Source organism: Tyto alba, unplaced genomic scaffold (genome assembly GCF_018691265.1).
Source record: "Tyto alba isolate M040663 unplaced genomic scaffold, T.alba_DEE_v4.0 Super-Scaffold_48, whole genome shotgun sequence".
NCBI classification, from domain to species: domain Eukaryota; kingdom Metazoa; phylum Chordata; class Aves; order Strigiformes; family Tytonidae; genus Tyto; species Tyto alba.
The window spans coordinates 27,690,807-27,711,229 of record NW_024881324.1 but is presented as its reverse complement, the minus strand read 5'-3'; the positions used below and the strand labels follow the sequence as shown (position 1 = coordinate 27,711,229).

Genomic DNA, 20,423 nt, shown 5'->3' with positions numbered 1-20,423 from the left:
CCTGTGATAACACATGTGGAGTGTTAACCTCAACAATGTGCCTTCTGTGAATGTTTAGTGTTATAACAAACGCACTTCTTGGAGATCTTGTTATTAAAAGTCTTCCATGCTTTCTGCATCACCCGCTTCAAATATCATACAATTTCAGTTTATCTAGACCTGGAATCTGATAAATCAAATTTTAATTTTTAAAGGGGGAGGGAGGAGCTAGTGTCCTGTAGGCTAGATCCTGCTATTACTTGACTTACTAGGATTGTAGCACGTAAGAGCCGATTGTGCACTTAACAAGGGAGATAAATGATTTCCTCCCAAATAACGGATGAAGGAGCATGCTGTTGCCTAACTGCGACCGCCTTATTCTGTGGGACAGAAACAACACGGCTGCGTGCGCCGATCTGCCATACCTGGGCACGGCTGTGTGTTGCAGAGCGCTTCCTCGGTGTGCAGCCCGAGGCAGATATCTCCTCCGTACGCTGGTGCTGGGTTTGTGCAGGAGCGGGTCCTCATGTAATGCCCTCCTCCACAAGTTGCCGAGCACTTCGACCAAGATGACCAGCAGGACCAGCCTCCATCCACTGAAAGGACACAAAATGCCATCTTGTTCCACGTTAATGTGTGACGTGACGTGATGCAACCCATCTTTCTCACGTTCCATGGATCTAATTCATGGCCTACTGAAATTATTGGACATTTCTAGGTACCACTGAACACAGGCCCACAAATTTAATCTTACCACAGTGCAACGTAATTTACATATTTTAAAAGCCCCTGGTATACTGGGAAGCCTAACCAAGTCAATCATCCACACAAGGCACTTTCAGTGGGTACCATAATATCTTTAAGGCCAAAACTCTTTGCTGTTTCTTTTTCTTTTATTTCTCACTTGTGAGGAAATAAAATACCAAAGCTTGTTTAGCAGAAGTATTATAAGCTCAAAGTAATTTTTTATTCATAAAATAAAACTTAGCCCAATAATATCAACAGAGAGATGGAGGAATCGAGATTTTGTTTCACAACCCAAATGAGATTGCTTTGACCTTAAAACCCACTTCAATTGATCTAACACAGTTGTAGGGTTTGATGGGCCAATATAATCTTACAATCTTGACGCAGCTCTAGCACAGATGCCAGCAGCAGGACAAGAGCAGTAGTTCAAAAAAGCAACAGACGAGTGACAAAAAGAAGTTGCCAATCTAAGTTTCAAACACAGGTTGCTGAAGAATAATCCCCAAGCCCCCACCCCCCGCCATTAGTATTTCCTAATTCAAGCCCGTCAGCCTGTTCTCCAGCCCGAGTTTTCACAAGGTTCCTCCGAACCATGGGCCGGGTTTCGCAGGAGCCCCGTTTGCCGGACGGCTTTCAACACGCGGCCACTGGACCGGCTCCCAACGCGTGGTCACCTCGCTGCCCGCACTGCGCCGGCTCCTCCGCACCCTCGGCTCTTCACGCCGCTGCCCCGGGCCGTGTTTCTGGCATTTATGGCCATAGTGCAGCCCAGCTGCCAACGGCTTCCTATCTGCAGCCACGTGGCAAGAAGTCAGAGGTACTTCTCCCGGGGACAGCATTCCCTCTGCAAAGAACCTCAGTATTTTGTTCATTTGTCTTTTTTTTTTTTTTTTTTTCTTTGGGGCGGGGGGGGGAGAGGGAGGGAGGGGGTTGGGGGGGAAGCAACAAAAACCTAAACTTTCAAAATTTTCATATCCTACAAAAAATGGATTTATTTTCAAACCTCTATTTAATATGTTAGCACTTGCTTTCTTAATACTTAAGTAAGGAAATGATTTACTATGTCTGCAACTGATTAAAAGAAACGGTGTGTAATTCAACCAACACTAGTAGATATAATAGATAATATATAATAGATATAATGTAATAGATATGAAAGTATAATAAAGGCAATGTGCCAGTAAAGTTTTGGTTTATGACAGGGCCCTAAACTGAGCAGAAGTTTCACCTTTTTTTCTCCCATCACTCCCAGCAGCACTGAGCGTTTTACCACACAAGACAGAAACTCATTACTGCTTACTTTTAAAAACAGTTGGTGAGCACACATTTTCTGTACACAGTTTTTACAATGTGCTCGTTTAAGACATCCCTTGTAAGACTGTACTTCATGGTTTGTTGAAAGAATTGATTGTCACTGAAGTCTCCAAAACATCCATCCAGCATTTCACAATGACTTCTTTTGATCCTTTCATTTCAATTAATCAAAACAGCCTTTCAAGGAGTAAACCAGCTTCCACCGGTTTATTGAAATCCCATTCCATAATCACCTCTTACCAAAAAAAAGGAGGTTCCAAATCCAAAAAAAAAATCACCTTACAATGAAAATACCTGTGCAGCACTTGCGTTGAAATTCTCTCTTAGATGGAGATGTAAAATTAAAAAAAAAAAAATACTCATTTTGTTTTGGTAGCACTGTATATCACAAATGCACGTGATGAGTCAAACATAATGATTTCTATGCAAAGGCTGCAACAGTGAGAAAATGAGCTAGGAGGATGTGGTTATTTTGATATTAAAACCTACACGTGCATTTTTGAATGCAATTTCAGATACAGCATGCCCTCAGGTTCTCAACTGCTAATCAGACAGGTAATTTGCTAGTGCATACATAAGGCTATTAACTAATACTGTAAGTGAAGTTGTTGAATAGATAACATTTTATTCTCTGTATCGTTTGCAACATTATAAGTCAAGCAAGCATGGAGTTGGCAGTTTCTTGGTAAGAACAATAGCTGTAAAAACTTTTGCAAGTAATATATCTGTCCTCTGAATAGCCTGACTGGACAGACAGTATTCATGGAACTTGGTACTATATTCCAAGTATGTAATTTAAATAAATTATTTCCATTATTAAGGAGTTCAATGACTGCTACATTTTTTCCAGGATATATTTTGCAGCCAAATCATCTAGCTATACAGATGTATGAGAGAGTTTTATACCACATCTCATAAATAAATACTGCATCTCAGTAGAGTGCTTGACTTGTACTCTTATTCGTATAGTCACTGTAAAACAAATAGGTCTTTTTGCCTGAGATAACTCTGTTAATGTAGTATCATGCAAGCTCATACCTAAGAAAGCCACCACAGGTTATTTGTCTTCAGTGCAGGCGAAATATACCGTGCAATTTTATAACAATTTCAAGACATGGTATCTTTTATTCAGAACAACTCACCTGTTTTTTGTTTTTTTTTTTTTTTTTCCTTTAAATTATGTGAAATAGAAATGTAAGTTGTTACCTACGGTATTAATTTCATGCAATATTAAGGCTTTACATTTCCAGATACTCCCTTCTTTTCTTTTTTTTTTGTTTTTTTTTTTTAATTTTTTATTTAAAATGATTCTCGACTAGCTTAAATGAATAATCAGAGGCGTTCCTGCTGCAGCGTATAGCCCTCCACAAAACAGAACGACAGCCTGAGATTGCCAGACAGAAGCTAAATTGTCTGCAAACATCACCTGTGGCTCGTTCCCTGTAACGGAGGCAGTGACCCCCCAGTACTTTCCACTTATTTTTCAATGGACCAGAGAGAATTACAAACGCACGTGCGTTTGGAACTGGCCTCTATCTCCAGGTGGCCGAGAACACAGAGACCGCTGTGACCCCCCGGGATGTCACCGCACTGCACAGCGGCAGCGATCACGGCTGTGCTTTGGGTGTAAAGGGAGCAGGGGGTCTGGGGAGGATGGCAAAGGACAGACACAATGTAATAGATTAGATTGGATCATGACTGAGCCGGACAGTGTAATTCTATCTGTTCTTCTTAACCACTATTTACTACAGGCTGACATCCCAAATCTCTAGGCCTTTTAAGAAGTATCATGACTACCTCTTAATTGTCCCCAGAAATCTTCCACCTCAGCAACCGAGGATGATAAAGCATCATCATAGTTAAATAGGATCAAAGGAGTGGGTATTTACTGCTTGTGTTTTTACAAGACCTAAATAGAGCTCTGTGGTTTCTTTCATCTTTAAAGTTGCTTAGCAACACAGCACCATCTGTGTTTTGCTGTTAGTTTGTTTTTTTTTTTTTTTTTCTTTTTTCCTTTTGTCATGGAGTCTTTAACGTTATTTCTGCTTCTTATAGAAGGAAAATTACACAACTGCAAGGAAAGTTCCAGTCACTACAGTTTCTTTACGTAATGGTTTTGTAGAGCTGTTGGACAAAAGTCATTAAAGCAGTTCCACAATGCAAGATACAAGAAGTCTTTATGTTTTCTGACAGTTACTGAGGTTGGTCCCTTTTGGAAGAAGACACCCTTCAGTTAGCAGGGTGTTCTCAAACAATGCTCTTTCCTTTATAGTAAAGCAAACAACTTTTTGCCTGCTGGCTGTTGTTGTGGTTAATAAATATTTCTTCACTATAGTAAAAAAAAAAAAAAAATAGGGAAGAGGATGTACTAGGGAGAAATAGCGTAGAGAAATGGGGTCTCCTGGGGACATGACAAAACATCCACACTACTGGAGAGATTTCAAGAGACAATTAAGCAAACTGGATACCCTGCTATGCACTTTGGGTTTTACAAGGCAGTGGAAGGAAGCCTGGGCAGACATACTGACCTCACCTGCCTTCCTGCAAACACAGAGGGGACTGCAGGCTCTTCCTCATACTGTCTGGTCTCATTTCAAATTTAAACAACACCCCCCCAAAAAAAAAAATCTTTTTCTTTTTTTTTTTTTTTTTTTTTTTTTTTTTTGTGTATGCCTATAGGTTTAAAACTTTTCATGTTCACCTTTTTGAAAGTGTAGCAAAAGAGAGTAAAATATGACCGAGAGGTCAGTCTGTTCTGCATGCAGGAAGGGGTATAAATGGAGGGGCAGTAGTCCTTTCCACCTGCACAAATGCAGATGCTGTGCCTCCCAGGGGCTGAGTGAAAGCTAAATCCAGGGGCACTGCGTGTTGGGCAGCCTACAGACACAAGAGAGAACTGCTCCCTGGGGATCATCCCCTTCCACCTCACTTAGTTTACTGCTTTTTCCTAATCCTGTGGGATATTGCTGCATGTCTCAGTGTGGGAAAGAGCAATTTGTACATCCCAGTTTGCAAAGTTTGCAAAAAATCTGGTTTCTGTGATGCTACATATACCTGTTATTCATAACAGCAATTCTGGACGAAACAAACAGTCAGCATAGTGTGGTGCAGAAGCACAGAAGGCAAATGAATGCTTCTCAGGGAAGTACAACAAACTCTAAGGATCAACCCGTGCTTAAGTCTGTAACTGACACTTTTAAGGTAGAAAAGCAACAGTTGCTTCCAAAGGGCAGTAGCACCCTCCCCTTGCTGGGTACAGAAGCAGCCTAGAGAGATCAAAGCATGTGGAGGGATGGTCTTCATCAGCCTCACAGGTGACTTTTATTGAATCAGAGTAATTTTTACCCCCCTGATTTAGGAAGTTACTGCAGGATAAATTTTCTCTGATCCTTTAAGTACATTCCTGTTTCCTTGTGGCCAAGTATGGCTGCAAGGTAAAAACAAATAGGAGAAAAAAGAAAAAAAAAAAAAAAAGCAATAATGAAGGGAAAAACAAGCAATAACTGGCTTTAGGGGATGCATAAAAGACAGTCTTTCAGGGAGTTCTGTGTATCTGAAACTCATTACTGTCATTAGCATTACTGTTGTTTTCACTTATTGTTTATTTGCTTTATCAATTATTGATGTATTAACTTATTTAGTTCTTCTCAGCCAAAATATCATAACTAAACCAAAACTACTAGAATAAAAATTTGAAATTGGTAAAATCCCCCAACATTGTCACAAAGTATCAGAATTTAAAATCCGATTGATGGCAACTGTCTTTTCTCTCTGATTCACCACCCTGCTCTGAGGGGAAGAGGGAACAGGAGCTCCTGGAGCTCACGCTACTCAGTGGCACTCATGTAGCTATGCTTTAAACTCCTAATTAAGGTACATCGGCCAAGTGTCCCTACGTGCAGAAGAATAAAAGAGAAGGCAACAAGAAACAAAACGAAGCAAAAATGATGACAAAATTGTCTTTTCCTACAGTAATAACTGAAGAGTTGTGTAATATTGTGAACTAGCACAGAATCCCTTGTGTTTGGTTATTGTTATTTTCAGGCAGACAACTGTTAGTAAATTCCTGTAATTTTTGTAGATTTGAAGAATTTACCATTCAAACGATGCTTCTCTTCATCATCTATTTCTCTTCATAATGTAAATATCTCGCAAGCTCCCAGGGATAACAAAACCCCCCTATGTCTGATTATAGATTCCTTTCTTTTCACATTGTCCACGTATTAGTAACTCAAAGAAAACAGCAATGTCAGTGTGTATTCACAGGTCCCCTCCATAGTTATTCAGGCTGTTCAGTGCTTGCCAACCCAACTCTATTCACCACATCTCCGAGCCATAAAAAAGGAGCTGAGGCAGAGGGCCAAAGCACAATTTGCTAGTGCAAGACAACAGTGTAAATTCTCCTGTCCCTCAAAGAAGTTTGGCCACATGGAAACTGTGTACTGGGAACAGACCTTACCCCACGCTGACTCCCCAGCTGGTTTTGCAGATTATTTGGGACACTGTTAGTTAGTTGAAGGCAAAATTGTATGAGGGATCATTCTAAAACTTGTACAATACAGAAAAATCATATTCCTGGGCCTGGGTACAATTTCTGGCAATTCTCTGGCACTGTTCAATTTGCTATTATATATTCAACCTTCAAATACTACAAACCAAAAGTAATCTACCCAGGGACTGCTATCAATTCACACATCAGTGGACTATTTACTTTGTTATAATCTGTGGGAAGAAAATTCAGTTTCTCTCTCCCGTGCAGGCTCAAGAAAGATTTAACAGTAGCTGCTGAAGGCAGGTTCTAGATTTTCTGCAGCATTTTTGTAAAGTTTTGGGATCCGGCAGCACATTTAACCATAAATTACTGGCTGTTAATATATTAATACATTTATTTAAAACAATGCTGCAAGACGCTTAACCAGACAAGAGAGCCTTGTACACTCGGTGATTGCTCCACGGACTTTTTCACTGTGTTTTTCATTTTCAGTGTAAGCACTCAGCATCTTCCAGGATGACACTGAGCCCAGATTAACTGATTTAGAACCATCAAGTCCTATTGACTCTCAGCATGACTTAACCACTGCTCAGTGTATTTCTCTGTCACTCATCTTTCTCAGCAGGGGTTGATCCTTTCTGCGATAAGCAGAACAGGGAGCAAAGTAGAACCTGAGCCTGTATTAGCAGGAGGGCTTCTTTGTGGCTGCTATCTCGCCCCTTCCTTCTAACCAGAATATTTCTGAGATGATGATGACAGGACTGGACTGTAACTAAATGGTTTGGTGCCAGCAGGGAGCAGGTGAGGCTGTCCTTACTCTGAGGGAGCTCAGGTATAGCTTAGAAAGCACCAAATTCTTCTTTGTTGCATTTTTATTTCTAGTGCTACGGCCATTACTGTCAGGTCAAGGTCAGAATAAAGTCTCTTCACATTCCCTAGCCTTTCTGTCTGCACCTCACTTATTTACATGGGCAAGGATGAACCATGCAGAATCCCTGTTTTTCTCCTTGACACTCACACTGGCAAGAAGATCCTGACGTGTTTACTCCTACTCAGCCCCTGCAACTCTATCTACAGGCTAGTCCACGTGAGGAGGGTACAGTCAATAGCACACCGAGATCTGCGCCCACACCAACCTCTCTCAGAAACATCTGCAAGGGCTGTGTGATCAAAGCCGAACAAGAACGTTCTAGAAAACTCACTGAGATAGCCAGGGTAAGAATGACTTTCTATAGCTGTCCAAAATCTAAGCGCCCAGGCAACGCAATCCAGTCCCCAGCAGAGCGGTTAACACGAAGGCTGAAAATTGATCCAGACACGGATTCTCTCCCTGGCTGCTCTCCCCCTGCCCCTGCGGAGGGCTCCGTCGCGTCTGTACACGCTGGCCGGGAGCAAAGGCTCTTCAGTGCCTCCCCCTTCTTCAGGTCTCATGAACGCCAAACTAATAGGTGTTCGTGTTTACCCACCAATTTCACCTTATGTGACTTTCATTAGAAATGGAGAGAATTCAATTTCATCAGTATGCTTCTCTAATAAAAATTTATTCCCTTTCTACAAATTTGTAATCAGGTCTAATTTAGGGATAAGCCTTATTCTGCGATCATTTTTTACTCTCCCATCTTAAAGAAAAAAAAAAAAGAAATCTATTACATCTACTGCTTGCAATGTTTTCCCTTCAGATTTATCTGAGATCTGACTTAGTCCCTTACATTTCTTCTTAATTACTGGCAAACAGTAGTTTTGTAGCTGAGGAACTCTGTGATTCCTTGCAGGCTATCATACATCTAAATACTTCATTCAAGTTCTACATCTTTATTCAATTTTGCTTTGCACTAGAAACAAAAATCAAACTAGTTTCTGAAGAAAGTTATTAGACATATTGGGACACCCCTTCTTGCTTCAGAAAGGCCCACCACACTTTATATGAAATGATGTTTAAAAATATTTTCAAATTCAGAGACAGCAGAAGAGGGAAAAAGTTTTATATTAAGCACAATTTCGAGTTCTACCTTACACCTTTCATGTATTTTAGTTTTGGTATTGGCTATCTTATAAACAACAAGGGCCTCTACATCAAACTTATGTCTGCATAACTATGTGTTTTCCTGGTTGGAACAATTTCCTTCAAAAAATTCAACCGTACCACCTGGAGATATTTAAAAATACCACTTCTGGAAACCTTTAACTTATTTTAACTTTTTAAAAAACCAACAAAATTCAAGACAGCATTTAATTTAATAATCAACAGTAAGGGATGAACAACAAATCTGGCCCTGTTTTACAGATAATCTGGGCCCATTTAATGAATGTATGTCAGTTACTACAGTACAATAACACAAGCAGATGTCTTAAAGGTTGTGAGCAGAACTGTTAGCTATTACCACACCACTCACCTGCTTCAAAGGAAGCTGAAGGCAGTGTCTCATGAAGGGATTTCCTTTGCAAGGGGAGAAGGAACGGATGAGGAGGTGCTATGTTCTAGCTTGCTTTACCTACTGTGTGCGCTCCTGGGAAGGCTTGCACATGCTAGTACAATGGCCTCCTAAGTCTCTGACCTAATGCATCGCTGCCAACATTCCAATTTGTTCACCGATGGGACAGGGCAGCCACAAGAAACAGAATTGTTTGTAATTTTATTATTCAAGAAAGGCAAGGAGTTATGACTGCAGTTCGGGAACTAAGGAAGTAGAGCACGCACTAGGGCTGTGCAAATGTGGAGCAGGTTTAGGCTACAATTACAGAACTCTCTGCCAACTGTTGGTTCCCTGAGGATTCCCTTCCACCTCTCTCTAACACTGCTTGGTGTAGAAAACATGGCCTCCCTCCACTGACCATGCCTCTACGCTCAGAGAGAAGCACAGCATCTCTTCCCTTGGTCTCCTCAGATGCTCACACTGCCAGACGGAGAAGCTACACAATGAGTACTTAAAGCTACTTTCTTCTTCCTTGGATGCGGTAAGAAAATTTCACCAAAAAGTGATGGCTTTTAGTGCCCAAGCGCCTCTGTCACAATCTTGATGGCTCAATAGGTGCCCACCCAGACTGAAGCAGGGATCCCCAGCAGAAATGCCCTTTGGATCTACCCCACCACCGGGTAAGCCGGAGGCCTGAATGCCTCGGGGGCTGCCTAAGGCATTGGAGCTGTGAGGCAATCCTACTGTTCCCGTTAGCCACAAACCTGCAGAGAAGCTCACGTTCACTGAGCAGCCAGGACACTCACAGAGCTGCTGGGATATCTGTCAAAACATATTACTTGGGTTCAATTCAAGGTGGAAACACGTTTTTCAAGAAACTGTGTCCTCCTGGAAGGGCAAGCTGTCTTCTGCACGGATCTAGTCCCTCGATTCTGATGCAGAGAATGGACAGTGCCTGTCAAAGGGCTTACAAAGCTTAGGGAAGGCACTGACACTGGTAAAGACTGGACAAAATACTCATATTAAAAACCCCCATCCATATGATTTAGGAAGCACAGTTTTAACTTGTAATACATATAGAGATACATATAGACATAGATAAATACACACACACACGTATGTTTTCCCATAGCAATATACATATGCAATGTGTATGCGGCCATAGTAATCCTTCAGGTCCATGCTTGAATAAAAGCCAAAAGCTCCAAGTCTTCAATAATAAAATATGCAGCACTGTATACAATTAAAGATGTATGAAAGCTTATTTCTAAATTTATCTGCTGATACTGGAAAGAACTGAGTCTCTCAGTCATTAACCTTCTTCCTCTCTACTGTGTCTTACCTTGAATTCTTTCCTCCTATTCCAATTGCACTTTCTTTTTTTTCATGTGTTCTCCTATATCGTTCCCTTTTCTTTTTCCACAAAGCCCCTGCAAAGCTCAAAAGCCTTTGAGTTTGGATGTCTGTTTTATGAAGGGTGAGAGGTGACCAACTATGAATTTCTCTTTCCCCCAAATATCTAAGATACAATAATGATTTATAACTCAAAGTAGTTTATCAAAAGCATATATTCTACTTGTAATCTTTTCATATAATCATAAAACAACTTTCAGTGAAGGAGAAACTCAAGATTCCAAGAACAATCTTAAGTTACCATCTAGTTTGGTGATCAGTCCTGAACCTTGTTTGCTGGAGGCTCTACACTCAAAAGCTATCACGGATTTAATGCTAGTGATAACTGTGATGAAAAAGGCATTTTGAGTTTAAATAAAGACTAGGCCAGATTTCTCATGTCTTGCCATATTTCTTATGTCTTCGTAAGTTTACTTATTAAAATTCTATTTCTACAGTCAAAGTCTCACAAGTGAAAAAAGACATAGCTGTTAATGACTGTTATGATAAACTGATGACATCACGTGGGAATCTTATCCAAATCCACTTATGTTATAAAGGTAAAATTGAGCTGTAGTTTATTCAAAAACCAAATCAAACCCCAAACCCACCAACTGAAAAAATACCAAACCAGCCACCTATCACAGGATACAGCCTGGAAGATGAGTTATTTTATTTTCACATGCTTCTCTCATTTCATTTGACTCTTACCTGGACAAGGCAGAATGTTGCACTCCTGGTACTCTAGGGATGGGCCGAGGCAGGGAAGTCCCCCATACTTGGGCTCAGGATTGCTGCAGACCCGTTTGCGATTCCGTATCCCTCTACTGCAGTCACGACTGCACTGAGACCATGGAGACCAGGGTGACCAGGCACCGTTGATGGTATGAGCAGAGTATCGTCCAGAACGCAAGAAATCCCCTGACAATCCTAATAAAGTAAGGATTGAAAAAAACAATACTGATTAAAACAGTCTCTCACCCCAAAACAACCCTTTCGTCTTCAAATTTACTCCTAGGCTCCTGACAGTAATATAACCGGGAGGGTCTTGTGCTTTAGTCTCACAATCCAAACCCTACTTTCATCTTTAGAATCTCTTCCATAACAGAAATTTCATAATCACTTGCAAAGAACTGCAGTGAAGACTGGGATCCAGCTCTTTAGTTAAAACTTTACAACTGCATTGACTGAACTAAATCCATTTACTCCACCTGAAAATGATAAAAATGATCTTTCTCTTGCACAGGAATTGTCATCAGAAAATCTCCAAATACACAACCTAGGTGTTATCGCCTCTGTTTTAGAGGAAGAAGCTGCCTCAGAAGCCCGGACTGAGCTGCCTGTGACCAGCCAGAGAGCCAGGTCCCCTGGTCCTTCTGCAGGGCTCTGCTCTCGTGACCTACCCAGCCTGTCCCCACTAGTGCTCGCTGTGCTCCGAGGTTCACGGGTGCCCTGGAAAGCAATGCACTGTGCTTATCCTAACCATAGTCAGACTTTAGATGGCGTACAGCAGTAATTCCACAAAATCTACTGAGATCGCACTTTTGTGAAGAGTGATGTTTTGCCACTTAAAAAAAAAAAAAAAACCAAAACAGTTTATTTTCCACTGAGTTGAATAATAAGCTATGGAAATCAGCCTTTTGGAGGCACACACGACAGAATATTTTCTAGTTAAAATAACCGTCTGGCAACTGGAAAACATCTTTTCTAAGTGAATTTAGTACTGAGAAAAGGCATTAAAAAGCAATGGAGACAGAAATCCACTATTTATCAGTGAAAGGGGAACACACAGAATCTTGGATAAAACCAATATGCCTGCATGTAGCCCTGGGTGGAGTTCTAATAATCTGCAGTTAATTTGGGCACCTTTGTCACTTTCAGGCTTGGTGCTGCACAGAAGAAGATTCCCTCGGCTGTACTGAGCACAGCACTGAACTCTTGAGCTGCAGTGTTACACCTAAGCATCTCCAACAACACTACTGGGATTTCCTACTGTTGCCAAAGCCATTCACCTTCCCCTCGTGCTAGCATCACTGGAAACTCTATGACTGATGGACCGCTAACTGCTGCTTTTATTACAAGCACTTTTTTAGGTAGTTGTGGTGACAGACAGTCCCGTCGACGGCACTTACAAGGGCAGAGGATGTGGCCGCTTGCCTACGCTAGAGCTTCAGTATTGCTAATAGAAGTGCAGAGGAACGGTATCATCAAAAGTGGGGAAATGCAGGGGATTGTTTGCAGCTTCTTAAAACGCAGCACGAACTTAATTCTTAAGAAACTGTTTTATGCCCTGGCCACAAGCACGGGCACTGCGGGGCTATGAAAGGGGGGCTAACGAAACAGAAGGTGTACTGAATCCCACCCTGAAAACAGCTACCAGCCACACAGTGAAGAGACTGCCCAACGGGAGCCCTGGGCTGAACAGCACCGGCGCTCTGGGAGCCAGAACAGAAGATCCCCTCATTCACCGTGTCCAGTACTGAAACAGTGACACCCTATTTCTACTTGTGGTTATGGTATTAGTAATGCTGCTTAAGTTCTGCCCTGAGGAGTGCATTCACAGCCATCCCAAAGTAGATGAGGCTTTGCCTATTTTTATTCAACATTTGATAACAACTGGCAATACTGGAATAACGATGCAGCAGCACAGAAATACTTGTAATAAGAAACTGTTGAAATTAATAAGAAAACAGAAGTACAGCAATATAAAAATGACTAAAAATGGGTAAAACCTTTCAGTGATTATAGAGGGCAATTATTTCTTTCCTGCTGAACCAGATTCTATTGCACAGATATTAAAAGCAGCATTTCAAGAAGCATGACATACATTCAGATCCAAAAAGGGAGCAAGTACAGAGAAGCAATATGGGAATTACTGAAGCAAACACAGGGCAGAGCCAAAGGATGATTAAGGGCCTGGAGCATCTTTCATATGGGAAGAAGCTGAGAGAGCTGGAACTGTTTAACTTGGAGAAGAGAAGGCTCAGGGGGATCTTATCAGTGTGTATAAACACCTGAGGGGGGGGAACAAAGAAGGGGGATCCAGGCTCTCTGCAGTGGTACCCACCAACAGGGCAAGAGGTAATGGGCACAAATTAAACACACAAAATTCCACCTGAACACAAAAAAAAACACCTTTTTACTGTGAGCCTGGTCAAATACTGGAACAGGTTGCCCTTACAGGTTGTGTGGTTTCCATCTGTGGAGATATTCAAAACTCAGCATTACAAGGTCCTGGGCAACCAGTAGTAGGTGACCCTGATCAAGCAGGGGGATTGGACTAGATGACCTCAAGAGGTCCCTTCCAACCTAAACGATTCAGTGGTATTTAAGTACAATGGAAAAAAAAAAAAAAAAAAAAAAAAAAAAAAAAAGTAGAAACAGTGAACTCTCCCCTGCTTTACTTTCACCTGGACTCTTATGAAAAGTAAACATGGTCCATTTCCTCTATTAAGGAGGAGATTTGACTGATTATTCAAGACGTGACTATTTTCCTATTATTTTTGCATATTCATACTTTCCTAAAATCTCCTTTTGTTGATGGTATTCAGAAGTTACTTGCAACTTCTTGTAAAAGGAGAACACCGTGAACAGATGGATTATAAATCTGTTCTACAGAGTATTCTGAGGATCTTTCTTGAGTATTATAAGAGTTTAGGCCTATGAAGATGTGGAGAGAGAAACTAAGCAGGTGGTCCTCTCTTTCACATACATTAAGGAAAGGAATAAGAAAAATTATTTCTTTCAGAAGATGGCAAGCCACAGAACAGCTGCCTCTCTGAACACAACACTAAAGAGCACCTTTGGCAGTGACAGAAAACTCTGTGTAAGTATCCCAGCAATGCAGCCTCTGCATTTCCACAAAAACTGTAAATATCTTCTTTATGGACAATGCAAAAAAAAAAAAAAAAAAAGTGTGACCCAAGCAAAATTACTGGCTATAAACACAGGAGCAGATACAATATAAAATACTAGAAAAGAAACCTAAGAGAAAAGAAGACATAGCTGAAAATTAAAGTAATGAGACAGCATTCTGTAGCAAATCCCTTTGGTTTCAGGACCTTGTGCTTCTGAGGCATTTTCACTGTGCTACAACACAGATCATGCAGTCTCTTCTACACAAGAGTTGTTCAGTATCCTATATAGCTAATATTTAATCAAGGCACACCCCTAACAAGTTTTTAATATTAGAATATTGATACTTTTGCATGGTATTTTGAAAAGCCCATATGGAGTATGAATCTCGAGGCCTAGCATAATACCAGCATGAGGACAATCCAATAAATCATGTACATACATACACACAAATACATACGTATACATATGAATGTATTATAAATATACTCACACATATATATATAAAAATATACATATAAAAAGGAAGATTCATGGTCTAATTATTACATGCCTGCAGAGCTCTTATAACTGTCCATGCAAAGACTCTGTTGCAAATGGAAAGTCCAATCACCCCTTTCTTTCTTTGGCCAACTGATGTGGGGTAATTAATTAAGCTATGGAAAATGGATGGAGAATAAGAATCATTGAGTCCTTCAAGTAAGAAGTCCTGCTTATTAATTTAGGTAGTAGGAGTCTGGGGGGCAAGGGGGAGTAATGCAAAACTAGCCAAAAGATTACATTGTAGAATTTCTTCTAGAAAAACTTCTTCAGAAAGCAAGTGGCTATACAGAAACGAGTCCTATCTGTATCACAGTTTACATCAAATTCGATAGGTGAAGGTACAAATATAAAAGCTTTGTAATATTTCAGATCAAGTGGTATGAAACTATGAAAACTTCTATTCTTCTCATTAAACTGTGGTTTTCTTGCTTGCCACCTCTGATTGCAATTTGGGTCACTTTCTGATTGCTCCACATCCACCTCCGAGAACAGAAACCAGAAACAACCCAACAGAAAACAACATTAAGCTTTCTCTATTTCTCAGCTTATTGTCCCCAAGATGCAAATATCAGGCTAAAGCAGAATGCAAGCTCCAAAGCCCTTGGTATGCTTGGTAACAGTGAAAGTCTAGTTGCTGAAACAACACCTAAGCTCTCCTTATTTACAGCCTATCTCCAGAAAAAGTATTGAAATCTGCAAAAAGTCTGATCAGTCATAGCATCATCAGTGAACTAATGAATAGTTTTCCCAAGACAGACAGAACAGCTGTGAATCAAATCCAGATCTGGACTTTATGACAGGTTCATCATTCAAACGTTTTAAACTAAATCGTTCTCAGAAAGCCTAAGACTGACTTAAAGCCTTGTGAATGACTAGAATGTACGAACTCTGCTTGCAATTTACCAACAGGCTTATTTTCAGTTGTATAGAAGTCACACTCAATTAATAAACTGCTGTACACTGAGGCAAGAAAAGGGAGTTTAACTCCTTAATCCCAGTACAATTTTAAACAGGCAGCTGTGCTTCCCTAAAGCAAAAATTTCCACAAGTAAGAGCAAGTACTGCATAAACTTCACTAATAGCAAGCACAGGGATTTTGTGGACAAAATAACAATAAACGTCAAAGACAAGGGGAGACAGAAGATATGAATTGACATCTAAACAGAAGACTATTCTCTCATTTTAAGTGCTTATGCTCTGCTCAATATAGCTAAAATTACAGAGAAATTAGCGCTGCTTCACTGCTGACTTCTTTATGCCATTTATGCAAGTACTTGTAACAGAAAAAAAACGTCTAATTAAATTACATAATTCTGATCGAAACCAAGATGATTTGATAATTTCTACATAACTTTTATAAGCTATTTGGTTGAATTGGAATAGAAATTAATCCTGTTGGGAGACACCTTAACATTAAAGTCACCTGCCCTGACCACTACAGGAGAAAAAAATTTGCCTTTGCAAAAGCCTGTAAGGAGACTTTGATTGGCCTGATTCTTCTTGGAAATTGCAACGTTACCAGCCAAGTTCAATTAATTTGCCTTAAAAACAAGGCTCCAATAAAGCACATATATTTAGAACAATTCTCTAGTCTAGACTGTAGATAAGGAATACAACTCTAAATAAGAGAGAAGTAGCAGTGACACCTGATAAATTATACTACTTGACTGATTTATGCCTTATGTCTTCCTGTTCAGCCCTAACAAAGAAAATTCAATTATCCAAGCAATCGAGGTTCATGATTTTGGGAAAAGATGATCTGGAGCCAAAATTCAAGTATCCTGAATAATTTCGAAATGACAGCATGAAACACTGTTTAAAGTGCAGGAGATAAGAAGGATAAGCAAAGATTGTTTCAGTGTTGTCATTTTCTGAAGATATTCTTCAAGTATTTGAGAACACCATTCAAGCATAAAACTTATCTACCTTCAGGCCTATATACCTATAACTTATTAAAACCTCATAAACCTTCAAAAATTACTTAGTGAAATTTAAATGATAAAATGCAGTGGCAAACATTAATGCAATGAAATGATAACATGTTTTTAGAAAAAAAACGAACAGTATGCAGGTGGAGGTTGCTATGTTACAAAATCTTTATTTCTTGTACGTAGCTTTTCTGTGTTTAAATATTTAATCCCAAAGTTCCACTGAAGAGCTGTTATTTGTCAATCAAACTTGAATTTGTCGTCAAATTCAGTTCGAACTTCCACAATTCATTTTGTTCTTATCTCAGAACACCATATCTTAGCTTCAGTAAGACAGGGTAAGAGAGAATATCTCAACATGTATTCCTGACTACAGGACATTACTGACTATCAGAACCTGTTTTATTCTGTACTAAACTCTGAACGCAGTATAGATTTCCTGTGGGTAACACTAGGATTTAATCAATCTCTTCACAAGAGATCGTGGCCACTAAAACAGTATTTCAGACAAAATTACATCTTGACTTAAAAAATAACTATTGTTTTAAATTTGGCATAGAGTGACTACCGGGAATCTAAGTTTAGGTTTCCAGGTGCCTTTTTCTCCTCTAAGGAATTTGTGACTCTTCTTCAGATTTTATTCTCCCTTCTCACCCCTCCACCCTCCTCCTCCCCCCCCCCCCAAAAAAAATTAAAAAGATAAAAAGCAAATAAAAGACTCTTTCAGACTGTTTGACTGAAATTAGAAGAACTGTCTCTGTTTAATTGTTTTCTGAGGGTATTTTGGGAGCTAACCTCATCTAACTTTGGCCATGTCAAATTCAACTGTCACGTCTGAGCTCGTCATTGCTGTTTCCTTTGTATACACCCTGGAAATAAAGTGGTACCTCTAGAGGGCCATTTGTGCCCATTATATCAGATGCTTGTCTTCAGATGGATCTCATTCCTCAGGGCTGCTAGCTGTCTCTGCAGACTACAGTGGGGTCTAGAGTTAGGTGAGAGAAGTTCAACCTAAAACAGCAGGTAACCTCCTACCTTCTGAAATTTTTACCCCTAGGTTAAATACTTATATTTTCAACACAATTCACAGTGCTTATATATCAGATAATCCTTCAGAAAGTATGTTTAATGTAGATATTTAATATGTTTCGTAAGCACACATTAAATCCTACAGCGATGCAATTTCTAGACTATACTGCTGGGCTGTACAGACATTTGCGTTAAGATGTGCAGCAGTGTACACAATCTGTTTATTTGAAATAGCTGTCCCTTTCCTATTTGAGCACTATATGAAAACTCAGAGGCAGAGAACAAAATTTTTCTTTCCTCTTAGCTGAATTTCAAATCAGAAAAGCATGAATACAGTGTGCAAATGATATTGCTTGGTTGATTAAGATAGATATCTTACCACACTCAGGAGGAGTCTAGTGGATTTCTGTCAAGCAGCTCTACCTCGAAGCTCAGACTGCAAAGAAAGTTTGCTTTGCTAGTGTCTGACAGTGAAACACGATTCTGCTTAACATGGCATGAATATAGGTGCACAGTGGGAGACTATAAGCAATGAGAAAATTTCTAACAAATTGCCCTCTTCTGCACAGAACAGAGAACTGATCTTTGCAGAGCACATCTTTGGTAATGAGGTATGCCAAGCATGCTGCAACAGTATTAATCTTTCTATAAAAGCCAGCAAATTGCTGCAGTTCAGCATGGAGATAATGAAAAGAATGTTTCACAGTATCCAGGCTCTGGTCAGGTGGAAGTAAGTTACGATGTTTCCTTACTATCTAGCCAGAAATTGTGAAGGTGTCCGCCAAAATTCATGGTTTCCCATTCTCATGAGATCCCTGTGTTACAAAAGCTACAGCTGCACTACATGCCTCTTATTCATATATCTTCTTCCCATGAAATCAAGGAGCAGTAGAGGGGTTGTGAGTCGACCCAAATCCAAACCTAAGAGCAGAGAAGTGCTCCTGAATTCTGCAGTTTAGAAGCAGTCAGTTAGTTTCATCCCATCGGCAAATCACACAGTGTCACCCCTGTCAAATCTTCCACTCTGTACTGACAGCCATAATCAGAAAATGCCTAAGCAAAACAGGCTCAAAATAAAATGTGGCTGAAGGAGAAGTAATAGTAACTCTTTTCACCAGAAACATGTCAGTCAACGCAACCACTTGGACAACTGCTTGGGTTTGATCTTTCATTACAGAATAATTAAAGACTCCACGGACAAAAAAAAAGTCAAAGAATGAGCACGAATTAATGAAAAAATTATGAGGGCACTCACTAGGAAGAATGGACAGCTGTATAATAGTTTCTGCCCTCTCGACTACTCAATATAAGATATTTAAATAGTCAGTAGTTTTGTGATTAGTCAGCAAAAAACCTTCTCCCAAATGAACATTTCAATTACTACGCAACAGGGTCACTCCCATAGGTTGGCCCAATGATTAATTATTTCCAAATGAAGCAAAAGCAGCATCTTCAGCATGATGCAACAAGTAAGCTACAACACCAGGAAATTCAGGAATCTGATGTTCAGAAGTGAAACGAAAATCGTCAAGTTAATCAGGCAAAGAATGCACCTGAGCCCGCCGCCTTGCCTCTTGCTCTCTGCCCAAATGCTTTATTCAACAAAGCGCAGGCACTGTTACCTCTGACTGCGTTCTGCAAGAAAAGAGTCAGCTGATGCATCCAACTCCAGGCAAGGACTTAGGATCATGACTTCAGAGCTGAGAAAGGTGTTTCCATGCTTCATTTTCTTGCAGCAATGTGATCCAGGACAAGCTGGCTCTTGGACTAGTTTGTCCTACTAACCTGCTCTCTGCATTGGCTTTCATGTACTGCATTCCTAAGTGCTGACATCTCAGCTGTCAGACAAGAATAAACCTAAATTATTCCATAGATCTACTTTTAGTTGTGATAACTCTCCTAATTATGTGCTATCTGGTGAAAAAAAAAATATTCTCTTTCTGATTTAATCGCATGAAGTTTTAAAAAGATGTCATAAATGTCAAAGTGCAGGAAGACATCAAAACCCAGCACTGCCACCCAAGAGTCTTATTTAGGACAAGAAAGGTAGGTCATACACCAATCCTAGCCGAACAGAATCTTTGCTAAATGCCAGTTTGAAACTTAATTTGGATGAAATCAGGAGAATAGCAGGAACACTTGTTACAAGAGTTGCTCCATGCCAAAATCTGCCTTGCTATACAGACCTGAAAAATAAACACTGGAGACTTCAGACTACCTGGAATGGGAATGACACAGAGTATGGAACTATGTCTTATCTGGAGTACCACGGGTTTTGTTTTACTATTTCATGCAGTTCACTACTATGTATTTCTCTAAAAAACTACCAACATCCTCTCCCTACCAAAGGCGCATAGATGTCAAGTGAATTGTTGAAGGTTTTACATCGGATGAAGGGCATGGGGGAAGCTTCTAGCATTTTCTCACAAAAGCCACCTCTGCAGCTCCCCCCATCCCCGCTACCAAAACCTTGTCAGGTAAACCCAATACAGGCAGAAAATGCTTAACACTGATTGTCACAACAGCTGGTCTGTCTGAAAAAAGTATTGAGAATTAGAAAGCCCAAGGACTCTGAAACCCTTTTCCCTTTGTGGCCTTAGGTAAGCCAAATGCCTTCAGTTATACATTTTTTTCAGCTAATTACATGTTGTGAAGATAAAACAGACTATGTAAGTGGAAAGCAGGTCTATAAATATTAAAATACAATAATTAAAAAACAGTATTTCCTTA

General features: G+C 40.1%; 1 protein-coding gene across 7 annotated transcripts in view; it reads right to left on the bottom strand.

The window, feature by feature from the left end:
* Positions 1–20,423, bottom strand: part of SEMA5A (semaphorin 5A) — a 498,071-nt gene that overhangs the window by 13,852 nt on the left and 463,796 nt on the right. For all 7 annotated transcript variants that reach the window (XM_042806859.1, XM_042806857.1, XM_042806861.1 and 4 more), the window contains 2 exons: positions 11,050–11,268; positions 405–575 (listed from right to left, as the gene is read on the bottom strand). In XM_042806859.1, the coding sequence (XP_042662793.1) occupies positions 405–575; positions 11,050–11,268 (390 nt within the window). The remainder of the gene's footprint in view (positions 1–404; positions 576–11,049; positions 11,269–20,423) is intronic.